The sequence below is a fragment of the Labeo rohita genome, chromosome 3 (genome assembly GCF_022985175.1).
Source record: "Labeo rohita strain BAU-BD-2019 chromosome 3, IGBB_LRoh.1.0, whole genome shotgun sequence".
In the NCBI taxonomy this organism is placed as follows: Eukaryota; Metazoa; Chordata; class Actinopteri; order Cypriniformes; family Cyprinidae; genus Labeo; species Labeo rohita.
The window spans coordinates 19,475,102-19,493,091 of NC_066871.1; the positions used below are offsets into that span (position 1 = coordinate 19,475,102).

The window sequence follows — 17,990 nt, forward strand, 5'->3', positions numbered from 1 at the left end:
GTTTGATAAACGACATCGGTCAAAAGTAATCCAAAGGTAATCTAAAAGTACTCTGATTACCTAAAATGTGTAATGTAATAGATTATGTTACTAACTACAATTGTTGTCATGTGATTAGGAGTCAGCAACGGACTACGATTTATAAGTAATCTACTCAGCTCTGCAAGCTGCCAAAACCTTAACAGGCTATAAAAAATTCATTAGTGTGTAACCCTCCGCAGCGCGTCGTGCGTAATAAGAATTCAAACTTGCCGACATTAACACTAGCACTGCCTTATTGCTTAAATAAAACACCTTCAGTTTTATTAGTTGCAATGTGTCCTACCACAAAAAAAAAAAAAAAAAAAAAAGGTGCAGACTTGAAAGAGGGTGGGGACTTTCTCCACATGTCCATGAGCGACTGCACATAAACTTGCGGTTAGTTTCTAAACTGCGCTACTCTTCGCACGGTAAACCCACGCACAATCGAGAACGTCGCTTACTATCTATAAACACCGTGAAATTCCACTTGGTCACTTTCTCCTGCTTCCTGTCTGGTATCTTAGGGGGATTTTAAACTCCCTGCAACACAAGGGGGGCTCGTTGCTTGAATCTGAAAACGAAAGTATGCTGCAGACCAAGACAGATCGGCTGAAAGGTAAGGCGTGTGTTTGAGAGTGTGCAATGAGATGCATATGGCTTTCAAACCAAGATCGCCAATGGGATTTTATTATTATAAAATATCATAAGAATGTCATGTCTTTTGTTGATTTAGTTTTTAACAATGTCAATACAAGTAGATAGCCATTTTGGGTAGTCTGCCTACTATTTCGAAATAGTTTGTCTTGTGTTGGCGGTATTGGTATTAAAGTGGCATCCGAGTTTTTGGTGCCTTTGGCTCATGCTTCTAAAAAGCTGTTCACGGATTTACTGGCGTATCCACTTGCGAGCGTCATACAAGCGGGCATTGAATAAGCAGTTTAAGAGGACTATATAAGACACTCAAAAGTGGAACTGTACAAGGGTGATTTTTCATTCAGAGAACTTAATATGAAAAACTGATGCATTTTGTTGAACAGGCAATAGTCGAAATACACATTTAGTAATGAATTGTCTGAATCATCATGTGCGATTGCAGGGATACTTTTAACAAGCGAAGCGAGATTTTTAATCCTGTCCTGTTTATGCAGGAGGCATGTCCAGTAGGCTTCGCTTGTTGAAAGTATCCCTGCAATCGCACATGATGATTCAGACAATTCATTACTAAATGTGTATTTCGACTATTGCCTGTTTAACAGAAGGCCCGTTGTTTGATAATTAGTGAGATCGATTCGTGTCAAGTCAATGGGGCTTGAGAGTTTTGAGTGAAGGAGCGGGTCCAGTGCTGACCTTTCCATCCGAGATTTGGCAGACAGTTGAACTGACAGATAATGCTATCACAGAATCTGTAGAACAGGTTGCAGTATAGAGGCTTAGGCTATTCGTGTGCGTGTGTGTACAAAAGTAGGAACAACAAGCAGGGTCGTGAAACGTTAGCTAGCTCATCTGTTGTATTAGTAAAATACAATATTAAACATTTCAAATAATGTCAGGTAGTCTATTAGGTCTAGGATATACTATACAACATTAGCAAATAGTTTGTAAATTGTCAAAAAAATTTCCTTAATTAAAACAAATTTCACAAACAGCTTCATATCTATCTGTGTTTAAGTTTATATTGTAATATGTGGAAGGTAAAGCAAGCAGGCAGAGATATAGCTTATTATATTACATTTTTCGTATATATCAAAGACAAAGAGAACCAAAACAAAAGAAACCCAGGGTTATATACACAGGGGGCTCACAAGACATACCTGGGGAGATGAATTAAGGGGAACCAATGAACAAACTGACTACAAAAGACACAGAAAACACTACAACATAAACGCCCCACACAAGACAACACCTGTAACATACATGTAGTTTATAGAATGGCTTGCATTAATTACAGGTAGGCTGTAATTATATTTCAGTTCTTGACACCCCACCTCAGATCTTGCTGATTTTTTTGGATGAAATGAATGTGTTGTGTTTTAGTCTGATAATGTTTTTTATTTACTATTTTTATATTTTTAGGGGATTTTATGGTACTGAATTATAATTATGCGGCATATATTAACCACGTTTTGAGCGTAGACCTGAAAATGAAATTTCAAACTTAAACTGCTGTAAGTCTTAATTTCTTTGGAGCACAGAATGAAGTTTGGTCACTTTTTTACAGAAGACACAGTATGACAGATTTTTGTTAAAGCAAAAAAGTGAAGAAACCAAATTAGCCATAACAAACTAAAATAATATTTAGTGCATGAAAAACGATAACTTCCCCGCACTGCATACTTTGCATGCATCTCTTATCACGTACGACGTTTGTTCTATTCGACCGTAAGTGCCCTGTGATGTGGACATCACCAGATATTTTGCTGTGATTCCACTTTGAAACGAGTGTTCCAAAGGGGATTAAAGTGGATGAGATGGCTCAGGGAGTAGGGAGCAATGAACACTTATAGGGATCATGTCACTCAGAACACAGTCCATGCATGTAGTATCTCTTCTAATGAGCTGCTTATCTAAATCAGGTGTATTTTGGTGTAACTGATCCTGCTTATAGGATTTGTGTTACACGACTAAACACACATGCATTTGTCCACACAGATTTTAATTCTCCTTAAAAATATTTAGATCGATTTTCATTCTTGGCTGGTATCTTCAGAAGACCTAGGATAAGTGTACCCATTAAAGGAGAAGTCCACTTCCGAAACAAAGATTCACATATAATGTACTCACCCCTTTGACATCCAAGATGTTTATGTCTTTCTTTCTTCAGTCGTAAAGAAATTGTTTTTTGAGGAAAACATTTCAGGATTTTTCTCCATATAATGGACTGATATGGTGATATATCAACTTCAAAATCGCCCTATATCGCTGTTCTACCTTTTTTGTTAAGGGTGTTTGATTTTCTTTGCATGGTCACTTTGCAAAGACTGTGTCAGTACTTCTGCAGCGATGTAGGATGATTTTGAAATGATTTTTGAAGCTGAGGGAGAAAATACGATTGGAGTTTTTCGACACACCTTAACTGTCTTGAACCAGAATACACATGGAGTTCATGGAGAGCAAGGCAAGACGAGCATTTGAGATTAAAAAGTATTTAAATTGTATTTTTCAAATGAAAGTAACCGATCGTTTCGCTAGATAAGACCCTTCTTCCTCGGCTGGGATCGTTTAAAACCGCATTTGGGATCACTTGAAGCCGCGTTTAAACCGCATTGTGGAAGTTCAAAATCGGGGCACCATACCTTACTTAACACCTTCATTTACAACTGATAAGCCGCTTTTCCACTATCGGGCCGAACGGTTCTTAGAACGGTCAGGTACAGTTCCAGTTGTGTTTCCTCCTGAGCCTGATACGGTACGGCACGATTACAAACCGTTTCCAGGCCGGAATTCTTGACACGGTTAGACAACCGCTTACATTATTTAATGAGTGTCTGCTGATGTTTGATAATACAAAAATCGTAGAGGCACGTTCCCTTTACCATGAGGGCACAGTAATAAAAATGTCTGTTCCAGCAACACAGTTTGGAGTGGACCGAAAAAAAAATGTTGATGCTTATCAGGCATGGGAGACCTTCCTCAGTTCAGTGGTAAAGAGCAAGATTTCCGAGTGTTTTAAAGTAGACGATAAACAAGAAGCTAGATTATGTTATATAGGCTAAATGTAAAGTGAAAGAAGGAAAAATGTGAGGTGAGGTGATCTAAACATGGTTTAGACTAGTGTGCCTTTGTACAGCTGGGATTAAATGTTATTAGTACAGGTGATGAGCGTTAGCAAACATTAATAAAAGGAATTTTTAAAACACTTCGGTGTCACTGAATAAATATATTGATGTTTTCCTTTATTTAAAATCTTTTTTTTTTTATATATATATATTTTGTTAATAAATCACAATGTGGGCTTATTTGGAACACATGTGACATTTGACTGATTTTATATTCTAAAGCAGTGGTTTTTAAACCAGGCCTGCGAGCACCCCTAGCACTGCACATTTTGTAGGTGTCTCATATCTGACACATCTATTTCAGGTCTTGCTGTCTGTACTTATGAGCTGATAATTTAAATCAGGTGTGATAGATGAGGGACACACAGAAAATGTGTAATGTTGGGGGTGCTCACAGTACTGGTTTGTAAACCACCATTTTCAAATGAGAGATAAATCTAGCATTTTACAGTTGATATTTCTTATAAACAATGTCAATATCTATGAAAAACACATGAACTTAGAATTTGGTGGGCTTAATGGGTACACTTACCCTATATTTGGGTATAAAAAGTTTTTTTTCATCAGTCTCTTGTTTAAGTAATATTAGTATTCTTAATACCATTAAAGTTTACTTACCCATTGCTATTTTTTTAAATGCCCTGTGTCGTTAAAGTAAAAATCTACTGTAGTAACTCTAAAGGCCACTAACTGTTTTGTTGTTCTTTGTACTGATGGATTTAGGTGGATCCATTAGCTAGGATGACATAATAGACAGTCCATTTGTCTAGATGCAGTGAAGTGACTTTTTTTTCCCCGGCTGATTCTATTACAGATCATTTGTCTTGTTGAGCTAAGATTCTCAAGGGACAATGTAGACAAATTATTACTGTGTTTTTTTGACTGCACTTGAGAAATATTGCTGCTTCCTCATTGGTGTTTTCCTTTCTTAAACACTTTCACTTTTGGTTTCGGTTTTGGTTGTGTTCCTTATGTTACATCCAGCAAGGCAAAGCATTGTGGCTTATGGAGCTGAACTCTGATGGTTAACAAGGCACCGTAATGAGTGGGAAATTCTGGATACTGATCACAGTGAGTTATAATCAGTCTTTGTTAATATGTGTTAATTAAGCCTCTCAGTGAGGTGTTGTGTGACTGCAGTTTTTTTTTTTATTGCACCATGTTAAGGATAGCCCATGCTAACTGTATTATGAGAAGAGCTGAACTACACACAGTGTTTCCGTAAGATGCATAAGATAATTATTTCAGATGACAGTTGTCCAGATAGTGATACTTGATTTTTGTTATTTCCTTCATAGTCTGTTCTATTCATCACCCATGTTTACGATGTCCAGTGCGAGTGTATGCCACAAGATCTTAAAACACATCTGGTGAGTCTGTCCTTCATTGTTTTTGTGATTTTTCTGTCCATGCCACTCCCGACTGAATCTGGAGCTTACTGCCTTATATCCCACATTTCTCAATTTTTAACTTCGAAGAGCATCCTGCCATAATGTGCAAAGTTCAGGTGTTGTCTAAACGAAAAAATGTTGCTGCTGTTATGTTACGCCATAACTAGCCTCTCACAATATGTAGCTGTTTCATCATTCTTACAATTAAGTGTTTTACTTAATGTTCTGTTGGTAATACTTCACAGAATTCAGTACAGTCTAAAAGTGCCTTGGTTAAAATAATAATGTGTAAATGTCTTTATTATATATCAAAACATTTGGCATTTATTTTACCAACTTGGGTTATTTAGCAACTCAGCTCTGGGTAAATATTGGACCGAACACATGCTGGGTTATTTTGACCCAGCTGGTTGGGTTAAATGTTTTTACCAATGCTGGGTTATTTAGTCAACTAATGTTTAGAAATTATTATATTGCTGGCTTAAAATGGACTGGTGTCATGGCGTTGTTTGCGGGGAATGACGAGGAGGAGCGAGGAGGTCCAATGCATAGAGTTTATCCACAAGGAAACAGGAACAGACAGGAAACAGCAGGGAACCAGCAAACACAACGTAACTCGATGGAGAAGCATACAAACTGACTGGTATGACAATTAAGAACCGACAATCTAACAGAGGACACAACCAAACTTAAATACACAGAAACAACCAATCAGGGGGAGACAGGTACAATCAAACAGTGATGAAATAAATAAGAAACGGAACAGGAAGACCAAATAAGGGCAACACAGGGAAAAAATACACAAAAACAGTCCAAACGGTCTGACAACTGGAACTTATAAAAACACACACAGAATTACTAGAGGCAGCAGCAATAATTAAAAGATAAAAATGTATTATCAAGCAAGAACACATGGACAAAAACAAGACAAACTGAATTTATTTGGGTGAATACAGCATAGCTTACAATATTACATACATTTAAACTTGTTTAACAAGCATTGAAGACATGAAAAATGTAACATTTAAAAGTAGCATTTTTTACTGTAGTGCATTCAACCATTGTCTGTAATCACTTTTTACCAAAATAGCGCTAATTCTCGTGCCAGTGTGTTGCCGAAATCCGAGCCGGTGAAGAGCTGCTGTTCAGCGGGGTGACTGCGAACTTCAGACCCCAGCCTGGCATTTCACTCGTGGCTGAAAGATGCCGTGACTGACTCCAAAAGCTGCCCATAGATGAACAGTACTGAGTTTAGAGAACATAATATCAAACTAAATTAAACTCGAATAACGAATAAAATAACGGTACAATAACAAATAAAAACGTTTTATTTTATGCAAGGCAAAAGGGGTTTCTATCCTATGAACCTGCTGATGCAGCTGAATGACACCTCGTCCATATTTTGCGTTGCGTAAAATGATACAATTTACAACACAGTAAAGACTTTATAAATAAAATAAAAAATATACAAACCTGTGACTGTAACTCAACAGCTGGGTTGTTTTGTCAGAGACGGGCTTAACCCAGCGGTTGGGCAAAAAAAAAATAAACCAGCGTTAAATGACCCAGCAGCTAAGTTACAGAAAACTACCCAACACCTGGGACAAAATATTAAAGGTAACCCAATAAAATGATCGAACAAGTTGAACCCAGCATTTGTGTTAAAAAAAATAACCCAGTACCTGGGTAAAAATATTAAAAATAACACAATAAAATGACCCAACGGGCTAAACCCAGCATTTGGGTTAAATAACCAAGCATTTTTTAAAGTGTATATGAACCTGCCAGTGTTTTTTATGTCTGCATAGCTAGAAATCCGGATATTTTTATTTATTTTTTTTTATAGAAAGATTCCCTTTTGTTTTCTGTAATGACAGTAAAAAAAAAAAGATTGTTGACATGTTGATGATCCAGTCTGGCACAGATAAGGCAGCAGGGTTAGTTTAACCAGCAGTTGGTGCATATGTTTATGAGGGGATACATCTGTCTGTTGCCCATCTGTTACAACAAAATGATGCAACATACTTACCAAAAAAAAAAAAAAAATCCCTGCCATTTTGCGAGCAGTGAGTGTACATTCCAAAAAGGAGATAGTGCCTCTCTCTTAAAAAAAAAAAGTGTGGAGTGTTGGACTTTCCTTATTGAGGGGCAAGGGCTTTAATGCTGGATGACATATTAACCTTAGACTATTAATACACTAGATAATAGAGTACATAGTGCCTAGTATGAGTGCATAGTGTAAAGTGCATCATTAAGAACACAATTAGTCTTTTGTCCCTTTTCTACACTTGTGTCTTTTTCTACACTTTGTGTCTCTCGTAGCACTATGTGGTCTTAAGCTCACTTTATTTACCTTAGTAAACAACATTAGTTAAATTTCAACATTTACTAATGCATTATTACATTCAAAAGTTGTTTCTCTTAATACTATTTAATGGACCTGAGCTCACATAAATGAACAATAATCAGTTGTATTTGTATTACTGTTTAATACTGTAACAAATGTGTTACTTGATGTTAATGTTAACTAATAGGACCTTATTGTAATGTATTACCCTCATATCAATATTTGATGTATTTATTAAAGGGACAGTTCACCCAAAAATGAAAATTCTGTCATTAATTCCTCATCGTCATGTCGTTCCAAACCCGTAAGTCCTTCGTTCATTTTCAGAACACAAATTAAGATATATTTGATGAAATCCAAAAACTTTCTGTCCCTGCATAGATGGCAAAGCAAGTACCACGTTCACCAATTCTTCTCCTCCGCATGCGTCCTGGTTTACATTTTACAGTACGTGCACTTATGTGTACTTACAGTGTACTTACCTGAGAAACTGCTGGATAATGTATCTACATGGGTTAGAGTTAGGTTTAGGTAGGGGTTCGGGGTTAGAACCTAATTATTACCTGCAAGTGCATAGTCTGTACATGCTGAATAGGACTGTAAAATAAAGTTCTACCATTTATTTTGATGACTTTTTATGATTTCTTAAATATGTACATACTATATCTTCTTTAAATCTGCATAGGATGACGTTTTATTGGAGGAGCACATGTTTGAGGTTAAAGTATTCTCACCTGAAACGAAGGTAAGAGCAAACAACATAACTTTATTTACCTTTATTTATTTTGAATATTATGTTACATAATTTTCCTGACTGTTTTTCCAGGAAAATGAGCTTCTCTCAGTAATTAACACCGTCTGTTCATACTGGACTAATAATAAGGGAAAGAACGAGGATGAATTGGCAGTATTAAAGACTTTTAGGATAATGTTGCTTCATGTGAGTATGCTGCTTACTCTATACCATATTCTGTCATTCTGTTTCAAATATAAAAAAGATTCAGTTCTGACTGCATGGTTTCCCCATCTCTCTATAGCTTGACGAAAATAAGGAAATAGATAACTTTTGTGCAAAGCTGAACTGCACAGATTCTTACATGGTTCGCCACATTAACACAACCACTTTTAGAGCAATGTATAAAAACTCTTGTGGTGGATCAGTATCAGGTACAGACATTCAACCTTTCATCATTCGTCCTTCTTCTTGATTCTTGCCAATCCTTAATTTATTCATAATATGAACAATGACCACCATAAATCTTTAGCAATGCAACACTTCATTTGTAGCCGAAGACATGTGATTATCCAGAATATTTAATAAACAAACAAGCTTAATTACATAAAGTGGTATGTAGGATGTTATGAATGATACATGTTTGAAAATTCACCTTTTGCCTACTTTCTCTCTTTCTTTTTTTCTACTTAGACCTGAAATGTCCATCAAAGAGTAAGTTATTTGGCATGATCTTACTTATATCCATGATGTATCTTTTTGTCTACTCTTTGTAAAAAAGAATCAGTTTTTAAGCTGACAAAAAGGAAAACGGTAACTTTATTTAAGGCGTATCTGATTATTTTTCGCACACATACAAAAACTCTGCTTTAAAATGTTGGGTAATGATGTTTGTTTCTAGATCTTACTATCATTTTAACAATGGCAAAGAAACTGATTTCTGATTGTATTACACATACGTCTCTAAGTGTAATCATACAGAAATTGTTGCATTAATCAGATAAAACCTCTTGTAATACATCATGTTTTGTAATCACACAGGCACATCTTTAACAACAGTTGGCCCAACCGTTAAACTCAGTAAGTTAACTCTGTTTCTTATTTCTTATCTCAAACACAGATAGTCTAACTGCTATTCGCAAGTATTTAAATTAAAAACCAATCATTAGTTTATGTACATTCTAATATAAATATTTATATTTATATTTATATATATATATATATATATATGTTGAAATCAAAGTTTCATGTCAGATGTAACTATTTGAAAGTACATGAACTAAACATCCACTACTAACAAACTTAATTAAATAGTGACAACAAACAAAGTATCTCTAGTTTTGACAAGCAACAATGTCTGGTAGGCTATCTCCACTTTTTGAGCACATGCGTGATATTATAGCAGCATTGGTCTTTTGAAGCGAAGTGTAATATAATCTGTTTTCCAATTAATCACATAGGCACAACATTTTTAACCACGGTCAATTTGTTCACCACAGATCCTGAAAGTAAGCAAATTCAAAATTGTATTTCATATTCACATCAACACAGATTACAGCACAGATTCCAATCAGGGTATCTTTCGTTCATTCCGTTTTTTAATTTAATATTGAAAACAGAAAAATAAAGCGGTTCCTTTTTTCGTTTTTCAAAACGGAAACACTCTTATTTTTCTGTTTTTAATTTTAAATTTAAAAACTAATGAACGGAAGATATCCTGATTTATACTGTCACGCTCAGACGAAGCACACGAACAACGACGTAACATAAACGAAAGGTATTTAATAAATCCAATAGGGAATACAGGAGACACAGGAACACAGGGTAGCAACATCAACGTCCGACAAGGAAGGATGGGAAACACATGCTATATATACACTCAGACTGGTACAAACACAGGTGCAGACAATTAGGGCGAAACCAAAACACTCAAGGCAGCAGGGGGAAATGACGGGAGAAACCAACTAATCAGTCCAGGGGTGTGACATTACCTCCCCCTCCCGGAAGGCGCGTCCTCGCGCCGACAAACAGGAAAAAGAAATGTACAGTCTTTGGAGGGGGCTTCGGCGGAGGACGGACTCCCGGGAGGAGGGCAATAGATGGAGTCCAGGGTGGTGACGGAATAGTCCAAGGAGGTGATGATGGGGGGAGGAGCCAAGGAGGAGACAGGAGAGGGCTGGAGCAGGAGGAGTCAGGTGAGACCCAGACCGCAGCCATGATGGAACCCCACGGTGGAGCCGATGGAGGGAGGAGCCATGGTGGAGGAAGGGCTGACGACACCATGGGGCCGACCGACGGAGGGGAGCAGGTGGTGGTAGAGCCCGAGGCGGAGACGGAGAGCCGATGATCCTGGGCGACACCGAGGATCCGGAGGGCCGAGGCGGAGCCCAAGGCTCTGGCGACCGAGGCGGAGGCGGAGATCCGGAGGTCCACGGCGGAGCCGGAGCGACAGAGGCCCGAGGCTGTGCCCGCGGGAGGGAGGAGGTCCACAGAGCCGGAGGGACGGAGCGACGAGGCACAGCCGGAGGAGTGGAGTCCAGAGGTGAAGGTGGGGCGACGACTGACCAGGGCGGAGCCAGAGGGACGATGGAGCCCGGTGGAGCTGGTGGACCGACGGGCGACGGTGGAGACGAGGGAGCTGAGAGACGGGGTGGAGCCGCAGGGTCGGAGGGCCGAGGTGGAGTCCAGGACTCAGAGGCTGGAGGCGAAGATGAGGGATCCTCCAGCCCTGACACCGATGGTGACTGGCAGACCTGCGGCGAACCCACCGCGCAGATGGTGGGCTGAGGGTGAGCAGATGGGCTGCCAGGAGACAGCGGTGGCAGGACGGAGGCAGCAGAAACAATAGACAGAGGGAGGGTGGGTGGGAAATCCAGGCAGTCAGGTGGAAGGAGAATGGGCATATCTTCATATACATCTTCAGAGAAATTACTCAAATTTTGTTCCAGAAAAATTAATCCCAGATCCAGGCGTTGCTCACCCTCAGCGGTGGTGCAGTGGGCGGTGCTGTCCTCAGCACCCTCACGCCCATCAGGAACGTCCACCGTCGCAGGCTCTGTGGCCGGCACTCGCACCTGGTCAGACGCAAATTCCTCCAGCTCCGTGGCGATCGCTCGCTCTGTCGCTCCGATGGGCGATGGCTCCTGGGTCGCGCTGGTAGCGTTGGATCCGTCTGCGGTGGGCTCGGGCTCGTGTTCCGCGTATCGGGGTGGTGATTGGCTGGGTTCCGGGTCGTGCTGCGAGACGTCTGCGAGGTGTGGCTGGATGGGGTCGTAATCCTCCTCCGCTTCGTCCAGACAGAGTTCTGAACCCCAAGCACTCAGTAAGATGTTAATATATTGAGTTAGGGTCCAGCATGGTTCACCTTTAGGCATGACGAAGCGGAGGTCATCATCCAGTCCACACCAAAATCCCTCCATAAGGCAGACGTCATCGCAGCTAGCAAGATGGCAAATGCTAATAAACTCCTCCACGTAGTCCTCAAGATCCCTGCCATCCTGGAAGATAAAGATGGTTTTTCCTCCCAGGATGGCATCTCCCCTCCTTGGGGGGATGTTGATGGAAGAGATTTTCATGGAGTAACTGGTGAAAACACGACGGAAACAAAAGACTGAAAAAACACGACAAACAAAACGGGGAGGAATACGCAAAAAAAAACTGTATCGGTCGGACGTTCTGTCACGCTCAGACGAAGCACACGAACAACGACGTAACATAAACGAAAGGTATTTAATAAATCCAATAGGGAATACAGGAGACACAGGAACACAGGGTAGCAACATCAACGTCCGACAAGGAAGGATGGGAAACACATGCTATATATACACTCAGACTGGTACAAACACAGGTGCAGACAATTAGGGCGAAACCAAAACACTCAAGGCAGCAGGGGGAAATGACGGGAGAAACCAACTAATCAGTCCAGGGGTGTGACATATACTTTATCTGTCACGTGAATCAGAGTTTTTTGACAAACCACATTTTCTAATCATATAGACGCAACATCTTTAACAACATTGGTCAGTCCAAACATCACTGCTTCTGAAAGTAAGGATCCCATACATTTTCTCAAATTAAGTACATGCTAAGTATTTGCATGTAATACTTTCAGCATTTAATCCTAGTTTTGTTTTTAAAAAAAATGTTCTACAAATTTGATAAAGAAACCAACAGAAATTTATCTGGAAATGTTCTTGATTTTTGATTATATGGGTAAATCAGTCTTAAATGGCCTTATTTAATTGTTTTTTTGTTTGTTTTTTTTTAAATAATTTGCAATATTTTGTAGATTTGACAGAAGTTTCATCGGCACGTACAGAAACCATCAGTAAGTTTGTCTCTTGTCAGAGCAGCTTCATCTGAGCAGCACAGTGCCTTGACTCAGTGGCTCTCTGACATATTTGCATTCAGAAAAGTTCAGCACTAGTACAGTGTGTCTTTATTTCAGTCATCTTCCCAACAGCTTGAACCCGTCTCCGCTGACCCTTACATAAATGCTGCACTTTCCCTTTTTTTGTTGTTGCTATTTGCACAATTCTCTGTTTCTGTAACACTAATACAAACAGTCATTAAATATTTAAACTCCACATTTATTTGTCAAAAGTCCATGTATACAAACTCATATGCACTGACTTGCTCATGATTGGCTTAGATATACCAGATGCATAGGTGCACCTAATAAAGTCACCACAGCTTGTGCATTGCCACTAATTGCTAATTTTACTAAAATAAGCATTTACTAAATAATTGCACGCTCTTACACCCTTAATACCAAAAATGGCTGACCACTGCTCCAGCTGTGTGTGTGTTTGCTTACTACTCACTGCTGTGTGTGCATTTGGACGGATGAAATGCAGAGCATAAATTCCTTTCCTTTCTTTTTAATTACTAATAGTTCTGTTAAGCCAATAAGCCAACAAACTACTTGTTTTGTATTTTAATATGAATGTCATATATGTTACTATCTGCTTTTTAAGCCATGACGTGGGAAAAGCTGTTTCCATTCCCAAGCCTGTACTTATTTCACTTGGCAATACTATCTCAGCAGCCATTTACAAGCACTGTTTATTCATAATAGACATTTAAGCTAAATATTTAAAAACGCTATGGTGTACGTGATCGCGTTGTCCCAGACACAAATACTTTAACAGTTTATAAAAGATGAATCATTGTTTATCCCTCTGGGATTTCAGTATAGAGGTAGAGGTTAGGATTATAATTTTTTTGTAGTATTATATCACATTGTGAGGGTATATTAGCTCTGTTTGTGGCTTTCTTGTGGCATCTGATAGAGCATTTGGACCTGGAAGTGGTGACGTGTGACGTTAGACTTAACAAGCGGATATTATCTTTTAAGTAGGGCTAGCAAACGATTAATCACGATTAATCGCATACAAAATAAAAGTTTGCGTTTGCCTAATATATATGTGTGTGTGCTGTAATTATTATGTATATATAAATACACACAGATTAATGTATATATTTAAGAGAAATATGTTATGTACAAAATATTTTTATTTATATATAAATTCTATACAAATAGAACAAATACATGTACTTGTAAATATTTCTTAAATATGTACATGAATGTGCTTGTATTTATATATACATAACAATCACACACAGTACACGCACATATATTAGACAAACTTTTATTTTGTATGCGATTAATCGCGATTAATTGTTTGCCAGCCCTACTTTTAAGTTGACAATGGCTGCTATAGCTCATGTTTTTGTATGGTCTTCCCTTTTATTACAGTTCAGGAATTAAAAGACAACAATCAGAATCTGTTTGGTAAGTGTCAGATCTGTGGGCCTTTCTGTCTAATTGAACCACCAGTTTTGCTTTCCAGTCTTCTCTCTGTCTACAAATCACTTTGAAAACCAACATTTTATTTTATTTTTTCCCCCAAGCTACCATTATAGCATGTTCTGGACTCCTGGTTGTGTCGCTTGTGCTGAACGTTGTTTTAACCTTAAAGGTGTCTCGCATGCAAAGTAAGTCCAAGGTAACATTGTATACACATTATTTGGTTTGTGAATTTGTATAAAATTAAAGCACATTATTTTGTAAGGGGGGGTGTGACGTAACTTCAAACCAGTGTTTCCGGGTAAAATATGACAATTCTTGGATTTTAACACGGAACAGACTTTTTCACTGGAGGAAGTGTTATTATGGATTATGGCAAATTAAACAATAAATGATATTAAATTAACTTGAAATTCTTAAGTTGCTCTCATGGCAATCTTTTATGGCATTATTTTAAGTTTAAGAATACCTTACATCAGTATGTTATATTTTATTTATGTAATATTTTGAACCTTTGTTAATGAAACCAGTTAATTTGTCTCTTATGAGAGCAGCTATATTAGTGATGGGTAGCATAAGGCCTTCAGTATATACTCGTTTTTTTTTTTTTAATTTAAATTTCTAATTTTTTTTAGGACAATACCCCCAGAGCGGAAATGCACTTACAAGTGGTATGATTTAGGTAACACCCGTTTTGTAGATTTTAGAAAAGGCTTCAAATGAGCAGGATGTACAAGTGCATCTCAATAAATTAGAATATGGTTACATGCCAGTCAGCTAATCAACTCAAAACACCTGCAAAGGTTTCCTGAGCCTTCAAAATGGTCTCTCAGTTTGGTTCACTAGGCTACACAATCATGGGGAAGACTGCTGATCTGACAGTTGTCCAGAAGACACTCTTCACAAGGAGGGTAAACCACAAACATTCATTGTCAAAGAAGCTGACTGTTCACAGAGTGCTGTATCCAAGCATGTTAACAGAAAGTTGAGTGGAGGAAAACGATGCACAACCAACCGAGAGAACCGCAGCCTTGAGAGGCTTTTCAAGCAAAATCGATTCAAGAATTTGGGTGAACTTCACAAGGAATGGACTGAGGCTGGAGTCAAGGCATCAAGAGCCACCACACACAGACGTGTCAAGGAATTTGGCTACAGTTGTCGTATTCCTCTTGTTAAGCCACTCTTCAACCACAGACAACGTCAGAGGCATCTTACCCGGGCTAAGGAGAAGAAGAAATGGACTGTTGTCCAGTGATCCAAAGTCCTCTTTTAGATGTCCTTTTTAGATGTCCAGTTTTAGAAGTCCAGTGTTAAGTTTCCACGGTCTGTGATGATTTGGGGTGCAGTGTCATCTGCTGATGTTGGTCCACTGTGTTTTTTGAAAACCAAAGTCACTGCACCGTTTACCAAGACATTTTTGAGCACTTCATGCTTCCTTCTGCTGACCAGCTTTTTTTTTTCATTTTCCAGCAGGATTTGGCACCTGCCTACACTGCCAAATTAACTAAAGCAAAAGGAGCACCTACCAAGTATTGAGCACATATACAGTAAAAGAACATATATATTCCAGAAGGCCAACAATTCCCTAAAGCTGCTTTTTTTTTTTTTTTTGGTCTTATGAAGTATTCTAATTTGTTGAGACTGAATTGGTGGGTTTTTGTTAAATGTGAGCCAAGACCATCACAATTAAAAGAACCAAAGACTTAAACTACTTCAGTCACAATTTGAGTTGAATTACTGAAATAAATTAACTTTTCCATGACATTTTAATTTATTGAGATGCACCTGTATATTAAGCTTGTAAAAGTTTTTACAGCTGTTCTAGACATTAGATTACATGTTAGAGTAATCACGTAATTCTTGTTTTTTCCCCTTTTTTTTCTTTGCAGGACATGGAGAATAATTCTAGCACTTCGGTAAGCTGATCTTTTTGTCACTCATCTGATTTTTAATCAGAGAGTTTCTGTATATATCTAATTTGTTTTCTTTTTCTTGTTCAAGTTGGTCGTTTGCGGATGATTGCCGCTACATAATCACTCACCAGTCATCTGTTACTGCTACCACACTCTCCATGCATGGCACAGTGCTGTCTTTGAATCTATGACTGGCAACCATCCTAACAGATGCAGCACGCTTATATTAATATACTCCGACATGTCCTCAGACATGTGTTTGTGTATTTTTCAGTGTCTAATTGTGATTGTCTTGAATGTGGCTTTGTAACTGTTATTCTTAATCTATCAAGTACCCTATTTTTGTTTACACAAAAATATCACAGCCAGTACGGAAATTATTGGGAAAAAAATCTGTCCCCTTTAGCATTTAGGTCCTGAATGGTTGTGCCAGATTCTTTTGAAAGGAACAAGGGGAACGAAAAGTATTTACATATACCGCTGCAAAAAAGTAATATATTCTGTTGTTTTCAGCAGTTTGTATTTTATTATATTGTTTATTTTATACAGTATCTTACTATGTTTATATTTTGCTAAATATGTTTGCGTGTATAAGAGAACATGGAGAATTTATTTCTGGGTATCTCAGAATGTAAAGTTTATGTTATTGATCTTTGTGCTTTTTTTGTAAAATTGACAATTGTTTGTTGTATATCGCACCCAATAAAACAGGAGACATCATCATGGGTATATTAGACCTCATTAAATGGCACTAAAAAGTTCTCATTAAAAAAATTAATGACGTTTTCATTATAATCTTTGTCTTCATTACCAAAAAGTAATTTGTGTTCCCTGTTATATCCATATTCTCATGTAAAATCACTTGTGTTGAAAAGTTTTTCTGATTCTTTTGTATTACTTTATTTTATGCAAATCAGGCACCTGTCATTAGTGTTGAGAAGGTTACTTTGGAAATGTAATATAGTGCCTTGCGAAAGTATTCATGCTGTGTGCTTAGGGTCATTGTACGGGTGGAAGGTGAACCTTCTGCCCAGTCTGAGATTCTGAATGCTCTGCTGTACTGGGTTTTCATTAAGGCTATCTCAATATTTTGGTCTCTCAGTCCCTAGCACTGAAAAACAGCCGAGGCTACTACCACCACATTTTACTTTTGGGATAGTACTCTGCTGGTGATAAAGCAGTGCCTTGTTTCCTTCAAACGTGATGCTTGGAATTGATTTTCATACTAGAGAATGTTGTTTCTCACAGTCTGAGGGTGCTTTAGGTGCTTTTTTGCAAATTCCAAGTGTGTCTTCACTGAGGAGAGGATTGCGTTTGGCCACACCACCATAAGGCCCAGATCGGTGGAGTGTTGCCATGATGTTTGTCTTGTCTCTACATATGATCGTGGAGCTCAACTAGAGTGACCATCAGGTTCTTGGTCACCACCCTAACCAAAGTCCTTCTCCATCAATTGCTCAGTTTGGCTAGGAGGCCAGCTCTAGAAAAAGTCCGGGTTGTTTCAAGCTTCTTCCATTAAGGGTAATAAAGAGTACATGCTTCTGTGAACCTTCAGTGCAGCAGAAATTTTTCAGAGCTCTTCCCCAAATGTGTGGCTTGGTGCAGTCCTGTCCCTGAGCGCTACATGCAGTTATTTTGACCTCAGGGCTCGGGTATGCATTTTCAGCTGTCAGACCACTTATTAACATGTGTATGCTTTTCCAAATCATATCCGTTCAATGGTTAACTCCACCCGAAGCGTACTAACATCTGCAAGCAATACGAATGCTCCTGAGCTAAATTTCAAGTGTTCCAAATACTTATGCAATGGAATCATTTAATTTTTTTTTTTTGCTTTGCTATGATGATGTAAGTGTGCTGATGTGGAAAAAATTATTTTAAAGCAGTTTAACATAAGGCTGCAACATAAAACGTGAAAAAAAATTAATTAGTAAGAATACTTTCGCAAGGCACTGTAGGCCAGGCAGGTTTAACATCCCTGCTGAAAAAAAGGGTGGTCT

The 17,990-nt window shown here is 38.4% G+C and overlaps 1 protein-coding gene across 10 annotated transcripts; it reads left to right on the top strand.

Annotated features, from left to right (window-relative positions):
* Positions 1-375: 375 nt before the first annotated feature.
* Positions 376-16,770, top strand: LOC127156774 (uncharacterized). 10 transcript variants are annotated; one of them, XM_051099836.1, is made up of 17 exons: positions 376-449; positions 546-637; positions 4,782-4,868; positions 5,096-5,167; positions 8,221-8,280; positions 8,362-8,475; positions 8,573-8,702; positions 8,962-8,982; positions 9,310-9,348; positions 9,729-9,776; positions 12,265-12,315; positions 12,557-12,595; positions 14,027-14,062; positions 14,182-14,276; positions 14,713-14,759; positions 15,967-15,993; positions 16,079-16,770. In XM_051099836.1, the coding sequence occupies exons 3-15, from the start codon at positions 4,839-4,841 to the stop codon at positions 14,752-14,754; spliced, it is 777 nt and encodes a 258-aa protein (XP_050955793.1). In that variant the 5' UTR covers positions 376-449; positions 546-637; positions 4,782-4,838; the 3' UTR covers positions 14,755-14,759; positions 15,967-15,993; positions 16,079-16,770. The 10 variants fall into 10 exon arrangements, with proteins under 10 accessions (XP_050955793.1, XP_050955820.1, XP_050955801.1 ...); XM_051099863.1 differs by having other exon boundaries at positions 4,786-4,868; XM_051099844.1 differs by having other exon boundaries at positions 399-417.
* Positions 16,771-17,990: the final 1,220 nt, after the last annotated feature.

Coding starts and splice junctions, on each gene's coding strand:
- LOC127156774 (XM_051099836.1), top strand. CDS start 4,839: ATGAGTGGGAAATTCTGGATACTGATCACA. Junction 8,983..9,309: donor CCTGAAATGTCCATCAAAGA/GTAAGTTATTTG, acceptor GTAATCACACAG/GCACATCTTTAACAACAGTT. Junction 12,316..12,556: donor AAACATCACTGCTTCTGAAA/GTAAGGATCCCA, acceptor AATATTTTGTAG/ATTTGACAGAAGTTTCATCG.